Below are 15,303 nucleotides of genomic sequence, written 5' to 3'. Positions count from 1 at the left end.
ATGCTTTACAGAGGCTTCTCATTAGTTATCCATTTTATACATGGTAGTGTGTATATATTGGTCCCAATCTCCCAATTCATGCCACCCCCTTGGTGTCCATCCAGATTTGCAAAGTAGAAATAGAGACATGGGGGTGCAGAAAAATAAACATAGGAAGCTCTTTTCTGAGTGTCAGATAGTGTTTCTATTTACATGAGCTGATTTTTGCCTATCTCTCTATCTAGATCTCCTACTTTTCCCTTGATCACTGCTCTCCAACTGCAGTGACCTTTCTATTGCTCAAACACACTACCTAACTTGGGCCAGATCTTAGCTGGCTGGCTCCTTCTCGTCATTCCCACGTCAGTGTTAAGTATTACTTTCTCAAAGACGCCTTACCACCTCCCCTGCCCCCACCCTAAGACACTTTCTATGTCGTCACTCTGCTTTATTTTCATCAGTTCAGAAGTACTGGGATTGTTGGTTTACATGTTTATCGCCTACCTCATGTAACTAAGGAGATTAGGCTTAATGAAATCTAAAACAATGTATGACTCATCCACTGATACATCCCTGGAGACCCAGACTAAGACATAGCACGTAGAATCTGTTCAAACAATACTGTCAATGGATAGATAAATGAATGGATAGGAAGGATGGATGAATAAATAGATTGAGTGACACAAGTTCTGAATCTTAAGAATGAACTGAAGTGGAACTGTAGAGGACAAAGGAAGGCACTGCTAAGCAGAAGGAACTGCATGGGGCAGGGGAAGGGAAACAAGGTGTAAGGAAAAAAATAGGGAATAAGAATGGAAATTATAAATTATTTCAGACTCTGAAGCAGGCAGTGAGTGTGAGAAAGAAGCAGAAGCTGAGTCTAGAGAGACCCTTGATGGGAGCAGGTCACTGATACTCAGCACAGATTCTTTCTTCATGGACCAAGAGTCTACAAATTTGGAATCACAAAACTCTCATTAGGCGGACATATAATTTAAAGCTAAGAAAACAGTGCATGTTTACTTATCCAGTTACAAAGGAGAAAGAGAGAGAGAGAAGAAAAGAGAAAAAGAAAGAAATGGAGGTAGGGGTAAAAACTTGTCTATCAGTTATCTTGTCTATCTATATCTTATTGATTTCTTTCAAATTGTATCCCTCTGAAAGCTCAATAGTCTTTTTTTCAATGTAGAAAAGCCTTTGAGTGGTGTCAAAAAGAGTGGAACCTTAAAATATGCCCAGCCACTCAAATGAGCCTTTTTGCGCAGTCTGAAAGTAATCTGGTAAGTTACTGAAAGCCCACTTTCTTCTTTAGCATCCTGTTCATTATTTTGTTATAACTGATTTATTTAAAACCACTGTTTTCAGCCTAATGATATTTTAGCTAAAAGTCTTCAGCAACGAATAAATAAAAAATTCATCCTTTATTTTAATGATTCCATAATCACATTCCATGCCCCAATACTTTAATTTTTATTTCAATTAGTCCTAAAAAATGATTACCACACTCACCTTTCTGTAGTGCATGGGCTGCTATTAAGGTGGAGCACATCCATAAGATGCTCTTTATATTTATCAGCATCTTGTCCTAGAAATGAAGACAAACACAAAGGAAATCATAAGCACTCAGGCTTGTGGGAGGCCATACGTCACATGCTTTTTGTGCCTTGTATGTAACAAGAGTACAAGAAGCTGCTCCTCTTGGGTTGTAAACACAGGAGGAGACTTGCAATACGAGAAGTTGTCCCAACACTTTAATTATTAGTTTGACTCTCACCCAATGTGGTCGTTACCAAAATAATTCCAGAACCCAAACTGGGGACATATAACAATGTGGATGTGTGGGGCAACCGCAGTGGGGTAGGCTGTTGGAAGAACAATATAGACCACAGCCTAAGTAACGAGCGGCTAGCGACTGGAACAAGGAGGGAAGGGCGACCACAAAACCTATTTAGAAACAGGAAGCTGATCATAGATGGAGCAAGAGAAGATGGGGAAGCAGTTGGGAGACATGTGGAAAGAAAGGGATTTGCACCAAATGTGAAGTGTGTGGAAACCCATTGCTGATTCATGCACATGGTACCAGGACAGAGAATAAGGATCTCAACAGGCTTTTAAAGCACAGACTCAATTTAGTTTCTAGGAGGCTGATCAAACAAAATAAATGTATTATAAGGAGCTGTTAATTACAGAAAAGGCCAATGCTTGCCATGAGTTTTAAAGTAGTTCCAACGGTCTGAAGGGTAAAGAATGAAAGAAAACACCCTGTACTGAGAGTCAATAAACCCTGCCCTGGCTTTGCCATTAATTTATTGTGTGAATTTGGGGAAGACATTTAACAAATCTGGGTCTCCGAATGATCCCTTCCAGCTCACATTTCCCTGCTGTTATAACTATGAGGAGGATAAGCATCATTGTTGAGGACCATCTAGAAATCAAAGAGCTAAGCTCAAAACAACCACAGAAGACTATTTGATCTCAACAGCTGTTTCCTCCCCAGTTACATTTAGAACTGCTCTATAACAGCCATCATTGGTTGGCTACCCAGTAGCCAATGTTCTCTCTTTTCTAACAAAACTTTGATTCCATTTTAATATCCACCCTCCTTCACATGGCCATACTTTGATGGAACCTGGGTCAAACCCCAGCCCAAATGGACGATCCTGTTTATTCCAAGCCAATTCAGTTCAGTTCAGTTCAGTTCAGTCACTCAGTTGTGTTCAACTCATTGCGACCCCATGAGCTGCAGCACGCCAGGCCTCCCTGTCCATCACCAACTCCCAGAGTCCGCCTAAACCCATGTCCACTGAATCAGTGATACCATCCAACCATCTCATCCTCTGTCGTCCCCTTCTCCTCCTGCCCTTAATCTTTCCCAGCATCAGGGTCTTTTCAAATGAGTCAGCTCTTCACATCAGGTGGCCAAAGTATTGGAGTTTCAGCTTCAACATCAGTCCTTCAAATGAACACCCAGGACTGATCTCCTTTAGGATGGACTGGTTGGATCTCCTTGCAGTCCAGGGGACTCTCAAGAGTCTTTTCCAACACCACAGTTCAAAAGCATCAATTCTTTGGTGCTCAGCTTTCTTTATAGTCCAACTCTCACATCCATACATGACCACTGGTAAAACCATAGCCTTGACTAGACAGACCTTTGTTGGCAAAGTAATGTCTCTGCTTTTTCATATGCTGTTAGGTTGGTCATAACTTTCCTTCCAAGCCAATCACACAGGTCCTAGTTTGTGAAACTGTTGTATCCATGTTGCACCCATGAATATATAAGATACCCTCTGGGATGAAGCTGAGAAACAATCAGGAGAGGCAGGGCTGAAGTGCTCAGGCATTAGAGCAACAGCTAGCCATACCCTTGAACTTTCTTTTATTAGATAATAAATTCCTTTATTATTTAAACCCAATAAAGTCAGGGCTTTTTGGTAGCCAATGTCACTGAAAGGCATCTTAACTGACACATATTTGAGTTGGTGCCCTATAACTTTCTCAGAAATTATCTAAATTCTGTACTATTTAGAAAACCTAGATTAAAATCTTGTAAGAATCCAAGTCCAATTTGGGCTCAAATTCAATTTAATAATTTACATCAGCTATTCCTCTTCCCTTGATATTCTTCTCCATTTAATTGCTTTATTTTATATAGCTTGAAATAAGTGTTAGAATCTTTCTAAAAGAAAATTATAAAATTCTAGATATTTCCTGAAGACCAATTTTTATCTAACACATTATATATCTCATATTTTCCATCAATGAACCATCTGACAAGTCACAATGAAAAGTATATAGCTGATAATCCTAAATTAACCTTGATAATTAAGCTTATTATTTACCATATAATCACTGAGATATGCTAATAAATGTTGTTACATGCAAACTGGGAATTAGGTTGCTACTTTTCTGGATTTTTTTACAAGATACCACAGCAAGCAGGAAGTGTACACCTATATCTCATTACCATACCAATATTTCAGGAAAAAAAATAAGATGTCAATTTCACATACCCTAAAGCTTCCAACAAAATGAAGCTTTAGATTGTATCATACAACACTATGAAGACAATGTACTCCATGAGTACTGAATCCAAATAAGAAACTTTTCTTCAATTGTGCTTACAAACAATAATTTATTATTCTCCTTCAAGAGAAATTTTTTCTCAAATTGTTTTTCTTTTTTTCAGAAAACATTTATAAGCTTAAGGTTAAAAGTCTGGGCTCCATTGTCAAAGAGCCCTGAATTTGAGTTCTGAATTTTCTGCTTATACTCTGAGGTTTGGGGTAAGTTACTAAACAGTATAATGAGAATTGATAAAACAATGCATATAAAATATAGCTTGGTGATACACAGTATATTCAGTACTCAGTATTTATTATTAAAATTCCTAATTCAAGCTTTCTACCAGTGAGAACTTCCTGGTTTCATATCACTAGTAGTAAAAAGAATATTTAAAGCTCTTGGATTTGAAAATTATAACCTGGGTTATTACTATAACTTTGTACACCTTCATGCTCACAGTAAACTGTCCTATAATTTATCATTATGTCCTTTGAATCATTACTTAGAAATATGTTTTATCTCCTATGTAGAACAGTAGCTTTCTGAAAAGCAGAGTCAGTGTCATATTCAACTTACTAATTCCCACAATATTTCCACAGTGCCAGCTTCAGAGTAGTTGCTTTGAGGGAGGTTTGCTGACCAAATGCATGACCAACACCCCCTCATTTTCTATTCAGAAATACATTCTGAAGAGAAGCATCAACAATCTCTTTAAACACGGGTGAGTGGGCTAATTAACACATGAAATACAATTAACATTGGCCATGACTCAATAATATCTGATGTTTGCGATATCTGGAGTGTCAACATCTTGTAACAAAACCAGTGGAGAAGATGCAATCCTGACCAAGAATGGGTCTTCTGCATCACAATTTTCCACCCAAAGCAGATACTTAAAAGTCTAACTCTTTTATAAGGATACTCCATCCTTATAAAAGTGGCTTTTTTTTTTTTTTAGGGAGAGGAGGAAGTAGTTCTTCATCTATTTAACAAGTATACTCATCACTTGCCCAAGTAAGACTGCCAGTAAGGCAAGGTTAGGGAAGGAAGTTGGTGCATTAAAAGAGCAAGGGAGAGATCAGTCATATTTTAAATACATTTGCATAAATTAAGTTGCCAACATTTAAAAATTGGAGTGTTCACACTAAGCCCCCGATCTTGGACTTCTTTTGGAAAATCAGACCTAACAATTAGAGGTCCATATTCTAGCTGGCCAATCATTAGCACTAAGCAAGCAGCAGGCCCTGGCCTTGGCTCTGTGAGCTCAAGGTTATCAATGCCTCAGTTGGCCTCTCGTCCATTTCTACTCCATGCCTATTCCCTGTAGTCACCAGAGTTTGCAACTCAAATTCCCAAACTTCTGATCTCAGAACTATGTTTTCACTGCCTCTTCCTTACAGGCCATGGACATCATTCCATTTCTCTAATTTTCATAAGTCTGTGTTCATGGTCATGGTTGTTTAAGCACACCATTTGCCTTCTTTGATTTTACAAAATGAGACACTTTCTGAAGCTTCTTTGTTTTTAGCACCACTCCAACCCCCATTTTCATTCTTCTGCTCTTCTGTGTGGGTCTTGTAAGCATTATCTGTTAGTGATAACAAGTCTGACTGCATAGAAAGACCTGGGAGATATGAGAGCCGGTGCCTATATTTAGTCTTCTATTCCAGTGAAGTCAATGAGAAGAGGAAAAAGTCATTGAACAATCAAGTCACAGCTGACTGAGGCTGTTTAATTGCCTAGGAGACATGAGAGACAAGGTCAACAGGATTCCTATCCATGAGAAACGTCTGCAAAGGGGATAAGGGTCATGCCAGGGGTAGGCTGCCTCAGCGAAAGAGAGAGCCAAGGTTTTAGTAAACAGATATTTAGTATTCTCCCTTGATCTTGGGGAAGCTCCACTGAGCAAAGGGTGACTTAAGGATGCAGACCCAGTGGTTTGTCTTCCAGTTCTCGAATTAGTTACCCTAGACAACCAATTGTTCAGAATACCTCAGCCACAAAGTGGATGCAAAGAGCATTGTCTTTCATGTTGCCATGTGGTGCTTACACAAAGGAGGATCACTGTAATGCAGAGAAAGATATCATGGTTTAAGCATACAGTGTCATGAATTTGCTTCCCCCGAATAAAGAGCACCATGTGAAATTACCACAAACATAGGTATGGATTCCTGCACCTGGACTTGGCTAAGTTTTTTCATGTCACTGCTCCTTAGTATTGCTGTGTTCACTGCCTGTGCCCTCCTTGATGTAAAACACACTGCACTTTCCATTCCCTTTCTCATGTTCTATTTTCATCATAGCACATCTCACCACTGTATATGTGTATTTGGGAACTGCCCTTCTCTGTCTGCCACAATATAAGCTCCAGGAAGGCAGTCTTTGATGTTCTGTTCATTGTTGTATCCACAATGCCCAGGACACCCAGTAATATTGGTCGAATGAATGAATATGCCCATTTTGTATGTAATTATGTGCATGCATGCATGCGTGCTCAGTCACTTCAATCATGTCCAACTCTTTGCAACCCTGTGGACTGTAGCCTGCCAGGCTCCTCTGTTCATGGGATTCTCCAGGCAAGAATACTGGAGTGGGTTGCCATGGCCTTCTCCAGGGGATTTTCCCAAGTCAGGGATCGAACCCATATTTGCTGCAGCTCTTGCATTGCAGGGGGATTCTTTACCCACTGAGCCACCTGGGAAGCCAATTATGTGCACATTATACACTATTTGGCACATTACTTTCTTAGTTAAAATACTGTTTATCTCTGAGAATGTTCTGAATCAGCTAATACAGTTTGTCTGTTACTTTTAACAGCTGCATAATTTTCTCCTACATGAACGTATCATCTTTTATCATACAGTTCCTGTGATGAGCCTTTAAGGTGTCTCCAGATTTTTGCAATGAGAAACAATGCTGCAAAAGGGCGTTCTTGTCCATTTGTCTTGAGTGACATTCCTACCAAATATCTACATGGCAATACCTAGAAGTGGAATTGCTGGGTCAAAATGTATATGCATTAAAAAAAATTATAGCTATTACCAAATCACTTTCTAAAGAGGATGAACCTATTTACATATATAAGAGATCCAGTTTCCCCGCAACTTGACCAACACAAACTTTTATTAAACTTTATCTTTACAGCTGATTGATGAAAATGGCACAGAATAAACTGCTGTTTCAATTATTATGTCTTTAATTATGAATGAGACTAAGCAATTTTTCATATGATTTTAAAACATTTATTGTTCCCTTTCTGCCAGCAGTCTACACACAAAACATTTGCCAATTTTTCTTTTTGATGGGCTGTGGTATATGCTTTTGTAAAAGTTCCTGGCATATCAAAATAGTTGTTAGGTCTTTGTTTCTCTTACGTTGCTGACATTTTCTAGATGTGTTATGTGTTTTGTGTAAATAATTTAATTGTTATTTAGTCAGATTTATCAATCTTTTCTAGTATAGCTTTTGGGTTACACCTTTTCCTTATCAAGGGTTTCTTTTCTCCTAGCTTATTATTTTAAACATTTTATAATTTCCTCTAGTTATTTTTTTAAAAGGTTATTTTTTCACTCCCTACATTTCATATGAGATCCATCTTAATTTTATTCTGGGATAAATGAGGTAAAGATTGATTTGTATTTTGAGTGGGCCAATCAGTTGTGCCCAAGTCATTTACTGAATAATTTTTCATTTCCACTGAATTTCCATGTTTATTTGAGTCTGTTTATGGACTCTGTCTTCTAGTCAATGAAACTAGACAATTCTTTTTTTTTTAATTGAAGTATACTTTCTTTACAATGTTGTGTCAGTTTCAGCTGCCCAGCAAAGTGATTCAGTTATATATATATACATTATATATATACATATATACACAGTTATATATATAATCTTTTATTAGATTCTTTTCCATGATAGGTTATTACAAGATATTGAATATCTTATAGTTGCCTGTGCTATACAGTGGGTCTTTGTTGTTCATTTATTTTATATATTGTCCTGTTAACCCAAACTCCTAATTTATCCCTTCCCCTGTTTCCACCTTGGTAAACCTAAATTTGTTTTTTTATGTCTGTGAGCCTCTTTCTGTTTTATAAATAAGTTCATTTGTATTGGTTTTTTTAGATTCCACATACAAGTGTGAAACTAGACAATTCTGAGAACAGTATGTCCCTCTCTAACTCATTTTACAGGTTTAGTAGGAAATACATGATTTGGGTAATGCTGTTAATATTAGGATTATAGAATTAGATCAAGACGAGCCCCAGGGATATATATCTTAACACTATTTATTTGTGGAGTTATTTATGAGAGCCCTTTCATAGGTACTTACCCTTTTGTTGTTTATAAATGTATATCCATTTCATAGATTTTGACACCAAATGCCCAAAAGTTGTGTCTTAACTTGGTTTTCTCAACTAGGAATTGCAACTCAAGCTTTCTGATTCTAAGCCTAGTGCTCATTCTACTATTACCACATGTAATAAATACCAACTCAGTAATTTAATAATAAAAAGATAACATATTTTATATGTTTACATAGTTTATTATAAACTATGCAATCATAAATTTATAGATGTAACCACCTCTTAAAATTCTTAGAAGAATGAAGTAGGATGTATATAGATACAGAAAAAAGATAAATTTAAATGTAGTTCCCTAATTTACACCCTTTTAAAGATGATCAATCTAGCCAGCAGAGTTTCAGGGAAGCAAACTCATCACATAAAGATGCTTTGCACTGACCACTGAAATGGAACTACTCTTGGCACATTCAGTAATAGGAACACAGCTGTCAAAAAAACCTGGAGAACATATATGTAATATGTAATTATGCACATATATGTAATTAACCACATATAGGCTACCAGAGGAAACTGGCAAACATTCACTAACAAGCGGAGCTTGGTCAAGACATTTATCTCTACTTCTCCTTGTTCTGATTCCAAATCAGAGTACAGACCTTGTATTTTCTGGTAAAGTACACATCTATCCAATAGTCAATATGTTTTCTCATCCCAGAGCCAGTCACCCCCAATAGTGAGTGTATGTGACTCCTAACTGGTTTCTCTAGGTGGGTGGTGGAATAATAGCCTACTGCAGTCATTCATTGTTTTCCTCAAAAGAACCATGTGTCTGGAAAAGTTCTGTTCAGTCATAGGGAAATATCCCATTTTAAATACAGTATTTAGTGATGTTTGTCCATGAATAAAGTTAACAAAAATATTTAAACCCCACCAGGTATGGAAAGTTTAGTTATATGGCTACTGGGTGACAGTGTTGGTTGATCTTTGTGCTCTGATGTTCAATTACTGACCAATCATTAACCACAAAGTACTTAACCATAATAATGTGAGGAAAGAAAGAACAATGAGTATATCTGTAACATTAATCATATTCAGCCTTAAATGAACTTTTTAGGTCTTTTCCAAACAACTTACAAGGGTGCATGCAGATATAGGTATCCTAGGATATCAAAGGTATTTCCTTCCAGTTTGTAGGCACAGAGAAAAAGAAGAAACCGAAACCTATGTCTGTAAACATATATAAATCCAGGGGGATTCTTTTAAAACCTTAAATTTGAATTACAGTTAATATTCTTTTTACACTTTAAAAGTAGGAAATACAATTTAGGGCTAACTTTAAATTTATTTTACTTACTAAGAAAAACAAAATAAAACTTTGAATTCTTACATAAATCTTTAGCAATTGTCTTGACTCTCATCCCTTTTCCCAGAACCCACAAGATTAAGGATCGTGGACTTCCTGCTGGAGGAAGTAATTGCTCAACTACTTTGGAATCCATGGAAGCCTTTGCCGTATTAGCTGGGACACAATCATAAAATCTTCTTCTTTTTTTTTTTTTAAACATAGCACCAGAACCAGAAGTTCAGTCTGAGACCTTCTGCTTGGTATGTTCTCACATTCCAAGTTACATATTCCCCCAACTGGAACAAATTTCATCTCAAACACTAGTTGCTTCCATTGATGCCTTCCTATTTTTATGTTAATCTCACAACATCCTATTTTAAGTCTTTAAAGGAATATTTTCACTGTAGGTTTGGCAAAATTGCCAAGCATGTTTAAAAGAATTTAGGTCACAGCTTTTAGAAGGAGTCAAAACTGAACGGCAAGTGTATCAGTTAGATGTCAGAAGACGGACTAGATCTGCCTGCAATGCAGGAGACCCAGGTTCAATCCCTGGAGATGGAAATGGTTACCCACTCCAGTATCCTTGCCTGGAGAATTCCACGGACAGAGGAGCCTGGTGCACTACAGTCCACGGGGGTCGCAAATGGTCGGACACAACTGAGTGACTAACACACTAGATCATTAAAACTCTGTTCTTCCAAGATAAAGCGAAGAAGTAGGCGAGTCTAAAATGCAGCTCTAAGTGGCAGCGTCTACTCTGCGCCACATTCCGCAGTCTTTTCGCTCAGTCATTTCATAAATATGAGCTGAGCTCCAACCATGGGCCGGGCGGGAGCGAAAAGCTCCTGCTGCAAAGGGATCAGGGTTACACCCACAGCCCCTAAGGTTTGCGCTCATGGAATCTATCAGTCCTGTCAATGGCAATTGCTTGTGGTGCTAGACGAACTCTTCATGACATCCGGAACGTGAATATCTTGTAACTGACTAAAAACGATCTTTAAAAAGTCAATATATAGATCATAAACTCATCTCAAATTTGCTTGGTGTAAATCTTTACTTCTTTCCTGTCGCCAGGCAAAATCTACTCCATCCCACTCCCAAGAAGCAAGAGGGGGAAAAAAAAAAAATCAAGGGGTCCTATTTAATAAAAGTGTTTAGCGCCCTCTGGATAGAAGTCAGATCCGCTCCAGCAGTCTCCACTAGCCCTTTACAAGGGATGCGCGGCCGCCGGGCTCTCCCCGCCCCGCCCCGATCCCGCGGAAGGACCAAAGCCACGCCCCCACCGGCCTCTGGGCGGTGACCCAGGAGGCGCCCAGCCAGCCGCGGCTCTGTAGGACTGCCGGTCCAGCAGTGCTGCTGTCTCCGAGCCCAAGAAGTCACACCCGTCTCGGGCCGGGAGCTGAAGCCCCAGCCCACGTGGCGGCGGCTGGTGAACCCCGGCGCTGCGGGAAGCGCTCCATGCGGTTCCTTTACGCGGGGACAGGGGAGTGGAAAGAAACCCCCAGCGCCCCCTCTCTAAGCCTAGTTCCTCCGCCTCTCCCCCCTACCCCCGCTAACCCCAGCACGCTGCTTCAGTAGGATTTGTTACCGCTCTGGGGATTAAAACAATGGCTTAAAATGAGACGTGAAATTCAGTCCAAACCTTGAAACGAACCCAGCCGGTCCGCTCCTGGCTATTTGCGTGTATGTGCCCCATCCTTTCTTCTTCCCTTTCTCCCCACTGCTCCTGTCCTTCCCTTCTCTGTATTTTCCACCCGGAGCCCTCCTCCCAAATTTCCGTCCTCGACGAGTGTTGTGAAATTGAGAAAGTTTAAATGGAGGCAATAGTCTGGGCGGGGCCCTAGCATCGATTTCGAGTGGTCATGGGCCTTAGTAAAATCTCCCAAAGATCTGTATGATCTTTCTTAAAGGGACGCCCAAGATAGAGTACCAAGCCCTCTGAAACCTGGCCACGTGTGTTAGTCTATCAAACTGCAGGCTTGACCCGGGAGCGCCGCGCACACCCCAGCGGACTCAAGAGAAGGCGCTTCAGCCCTTGGCAAAGACGTCTCCTTCCTGGGCCTGCCAACGCTTAGGTTTACTTCGCAGATTCCGAAGTAGAAAAGTAAACGGGAAGCTATGGCCCTCCATCGTTTAATGCAGGGCTGTGAAAGAGGCTCGTTTGGTTTTGGGGCGGGGGGAGGGGGGAGGGTGAGCTCGTTTTTCTCCACCTGTACTGGATTTCTCCATCAGGGGGCGCCCACACCCGTCACAAAACTCCCTATTCCTAGACATCTGGGTTCTGCAAGCTCGAAGCTCTCCAACTGGGGGCCGATCCGAAGGAGCGCACCGCCTCCCTCGCTCCTCCCTTCTTGCCTGCCTCCGCGGACAGAGGAGGCAGGGATTTCACACTAGCCATTCATTTGTCAGCGGTGGGGGAGGGGACGCAGGAGCGAAAGAGACGGAGCGGAGGCTGGGAGAGGGGAAGGGAAACAGAGAAGATGGAGACAGAAAGGTAGAGACAAAGATGAGAAAGCGGACAGAGATAGCCAGATTGTCTTTCCGCCTGTGGGTGTGCGCACGGCGGGACAGCTCTCCAGGCGCCGTGTAGACGTTTCCTCCCTCCCGTAGCATCTCCCGGGAACTTGCAGGACTTCTTAGGGCGCAGCTGGATCCCAGAGCACATAGTTTAAGCGATGACACTAGTTTTCTACCTCGCTCTCCGCTGCCTGACACAGGGATCGCTCCACGCCCAGTGACACAGTGAGCCTAGACAACCCTGATGCCCCCCAGCCCGCACGCACCAGGGATACTGCCCGGCGGCGCCCACGCCTCCGCAGGGCGGTGGGGCGCTCCAGCCCAGGGCGTCCCCCGGAGCTGCCGACACTCGCTCTCTGCCGCCGCAAGACTCGCCAGTAAAGTTGCTCAACTAGGGCCGCGAGCGGGGAGAGGGGTGGGGAAATGGAAGGAAAAGGAGGGCTGCAGTAGTCCGGGCGAAGAGGGCTGATCCTAGAGGCCCCAGATTCGGGTCCCCACGCCACCTTTGTCTGAAAAGCGCCCTGAGCGCTGGCTTGCTGGTTGAGACGGGAGCAAAAGCCTCTACCTCGCTTCTCAGAATGAGCTAAAATTCTTGCACATCTCTACTGGTTCGGAGCAAGTTTTCCCGCCCTGGCGCCGAGCAGACCTCCGCGGCGCTCCAAACACCCCACCCCCATCCCCTGCTCCCTCCTGGCCGGCTCCGGAGCACGGCGCGCTGGACAAAAGAACCCAGGGGCACCGGAGAGAGCCGTGACAGCCCTCAAGTCGCCAAAGAGACGCGGACCGGGAACCCTGCACCTCCCCCAGACCGGACCGCCTCCCAGACAGCCCGCGGGATGAGGGGGTCACGTCCGCTCAGAACCCGGATCGCCTTGTCAGGAGCTGCCCGAGAGCGGCTTTCCAGGAACGCGGGCATTGACCACACACCAGGGGCCGGGAACCAGGTGGCCTGCACCAAGGCGGCTTCGGGGATTTGCTTGTGGGCAAGTCTCGGGAGTCCCCATTCAAACTTTTGCCTCGCGCAGGTTAACGACAACAAAAAGATCAAGGTGCCAGGGTCCCTCCGTCCTCTCCAGCTCCAGACCCCTCGACGTTTCTAGGGGGGGTCTCCGCATTTCCTTCCCTCCCTTCCCCCAATTCCATTAGTCGGTCTACCCCCACCCCACCCCGGGCTTCTTTTGTCTGGATCTTTTTCAGCACCAGGGTCCCTCCGTAGTCCTCTCTCCAAACATCCTTTTGAAAGTTACCTGCATTTTTTACAGTGCCTATATTTTCTTAACTTCTCAAAGATAGTTCTTTTTGCCTTAATTAAAGCCTTCTACCAATCACAATGTACTTTTTTTCTAAACTCGATTTTTTTTTTCCTATAAGTTTTTCTTGTTCTTTTCTTTCTTTCTTTCTTTCTTTTTTTAAGGGGAAACAAAAGAAACGTGATTACCTTGAAAGGCGGCTTATTGCAGTTTGGGGGGAAAATTCACCTCAGCGCTGCGCGATTGGGCTCGGCGTTGCCGGGGCGGGTCACATAGGAAGCGCGGTGTCCTGGGGAAGCGTGCGGGATGGTGCTGGAGGATGCGGGGCTGGCCGCAGATCCGCGTCCCCACGCCTGTCCGCAGCACCTAAGAAGGTTCGCGGCTGTTGCGCCCTCCCGACTGGAGTTCCTCCTCAGAAAGGCTCAGGGCAGCTCGCCTGCAAGTTCAAATGCGGGTTGTGACACCCATCATCATTATATCACTGTACCGTCAGCGCCGAGGAGGAGACTCGGCGAGGAGGAGGAGGAGGAGGAGGAGGAGGGTTCATTCACAGGCTCCTCAAGCGCTCCGCAGCTTCAGCCACTCCTCAAAGCCCAGGCTGGGAAGGCAGGCAGAGGGGCGGAAAGGCAGCTCCCCGCGCTTGCGGTAGGGACCGCCTGCCTCCCTCCCCAGGCACTCCCACCTCTCGGCGTTTCTTCCTGACAAGCAAGTACCAATCGGCTTGGGGACAGCCGCGCTCCCCATTCAGCGGCTCACTAAGGAACATCGCGCGGTGCGCGAGGAAACCGCTGCCCTCCCACCCTTCCCCACCCCCTCTTCCCCGCCCCCCGCGCTGCCAGTGCTGGCTTAGGGGAAAGGAGCCCCCAGGCTCTTGTGGGGGCAGGCCCGCAGGAGACCATTGAGTACCGTCGGTTCTTCTGGGGAGCAAACGAAACTCTGTAAAAATTAGCCCAGAACTTGGTTACAGCGTGTTTACGCGGCCACCGAGCCTGCCTGTCCCATCTGAGGCAAGTGTCAGGGTCCTGGCTTCTGCCAACCTGAAAGAGACACTGAGACAAGGGGACCCTTCTGAGACCTAGAGGGGAAGTATAAGAATCCCCCCACTGCCTTTCCCTGGAGCTACCCAATGGGGAGCCCAGGGTCATTGAGCAATCTACAAAGACCCTGCTAATAACGGGGCTGGACAGGAAATTCCCCGAGGCAAATCCCTTGTCAGACTCAAACAGATCCTCTTCCCCTGCCACAAACCTCCAGAAGGCTATATTCCGCTTTCTTCTTTCTTTCTTTCCCTCAGTCTTTCCAAGTGTCCCTCGTGGCAGAATATTTAATAATTTCTCTGAGCAGCCGAGGTTCCTTGGATGTATCAATCACCTCCCCTGTGGTCAGGAAATGGGACCATAATCTTTCCTGAGTTTATGTGATTTTTATTCTCAGCCAGGTCCACTGGACTATGTAAACAATATCAACACATGGAAAAGTCCCCTGCCTCCTGCTACAAAAGCCTTCCAAGAGGACCTGACATCAAGGGTCAACCAGTTGACACAAAGGATTTCTGCCCTTTAGAAAAGAGAGATTTTGTATTTCCCTTTCCTTTGAAGTCAAATATGAGTTTATACAATGAGAACAAAATAAATCCGAGGTGCATATCAGTTTAACACGGAGGATACCAGAGTGGATAGCACACTTTTCTTTCTACACAAAAATAGAAGTATTCCAAATATGGAAAATGAGATAATTCTTCTCACTGAAGTCCCTATTAAAATTGTATCAAACTCAACATCTCACATGATTAAAGGAGAAAGTCCATTTTCACACTGAATTTCTTTGAGTAAGTTGACTTAAGTTC

At 43.1% G+C, this 15,303-nt stretch overlaps 1 protein-coding gene across 4 annotated transcripts in view; it reads right to left on the bottom strand.

The window, feature by feature from the left end:
* The window catches only part of VCAN (versican), a 120,295-nt gene extending 106,416 nt beyond the window's left edge, over positions 1-13,879 (bottom strand). For all 4 annotated transcript variants that reach the window (XM_086412877.1, XM_086412879.1, XM_086412878.1 and 1 more), the window contains exons 1-2: positions 13,646-13,879; positions 1,489-1,564 (exon numbers count right to left, since the gene is read on the bottom strand). In XM_086412877.1, the coding sequence (XP_086269003.1) occupies positions 1,489-1,558 (70 nt within the window). In that variant the 5' untranslated portion in view covers positions 1,559-1,564; positions 13,646-13,879. The remainder of the gene's footprint in view (positions 1-1,488; positions 1,565-13,645) is intronic.
* Between the last annotated feature and the right edge of the window lie 1,424 nt (positions 13,880-15,303).

The sequence above is a fragment of the Bos grunniens genome, chromosome 7, assembly GCF_055505025.1.
Source record: "Bos grunniens cultivar Pamir isolate PY7600 chromosome 7, Bosgru_T2T1.0, whole genome shotgun sequence".
Classification (NCBI taxonomy): Eukaryota; Metazoa; Chordata; class Mammalia; order Artiodactyla; family Bovidae; genus Bos; species Bos grunniens.
This window is presented reverse-complemented; position numbering and strand designations above follow the sequence as displayed.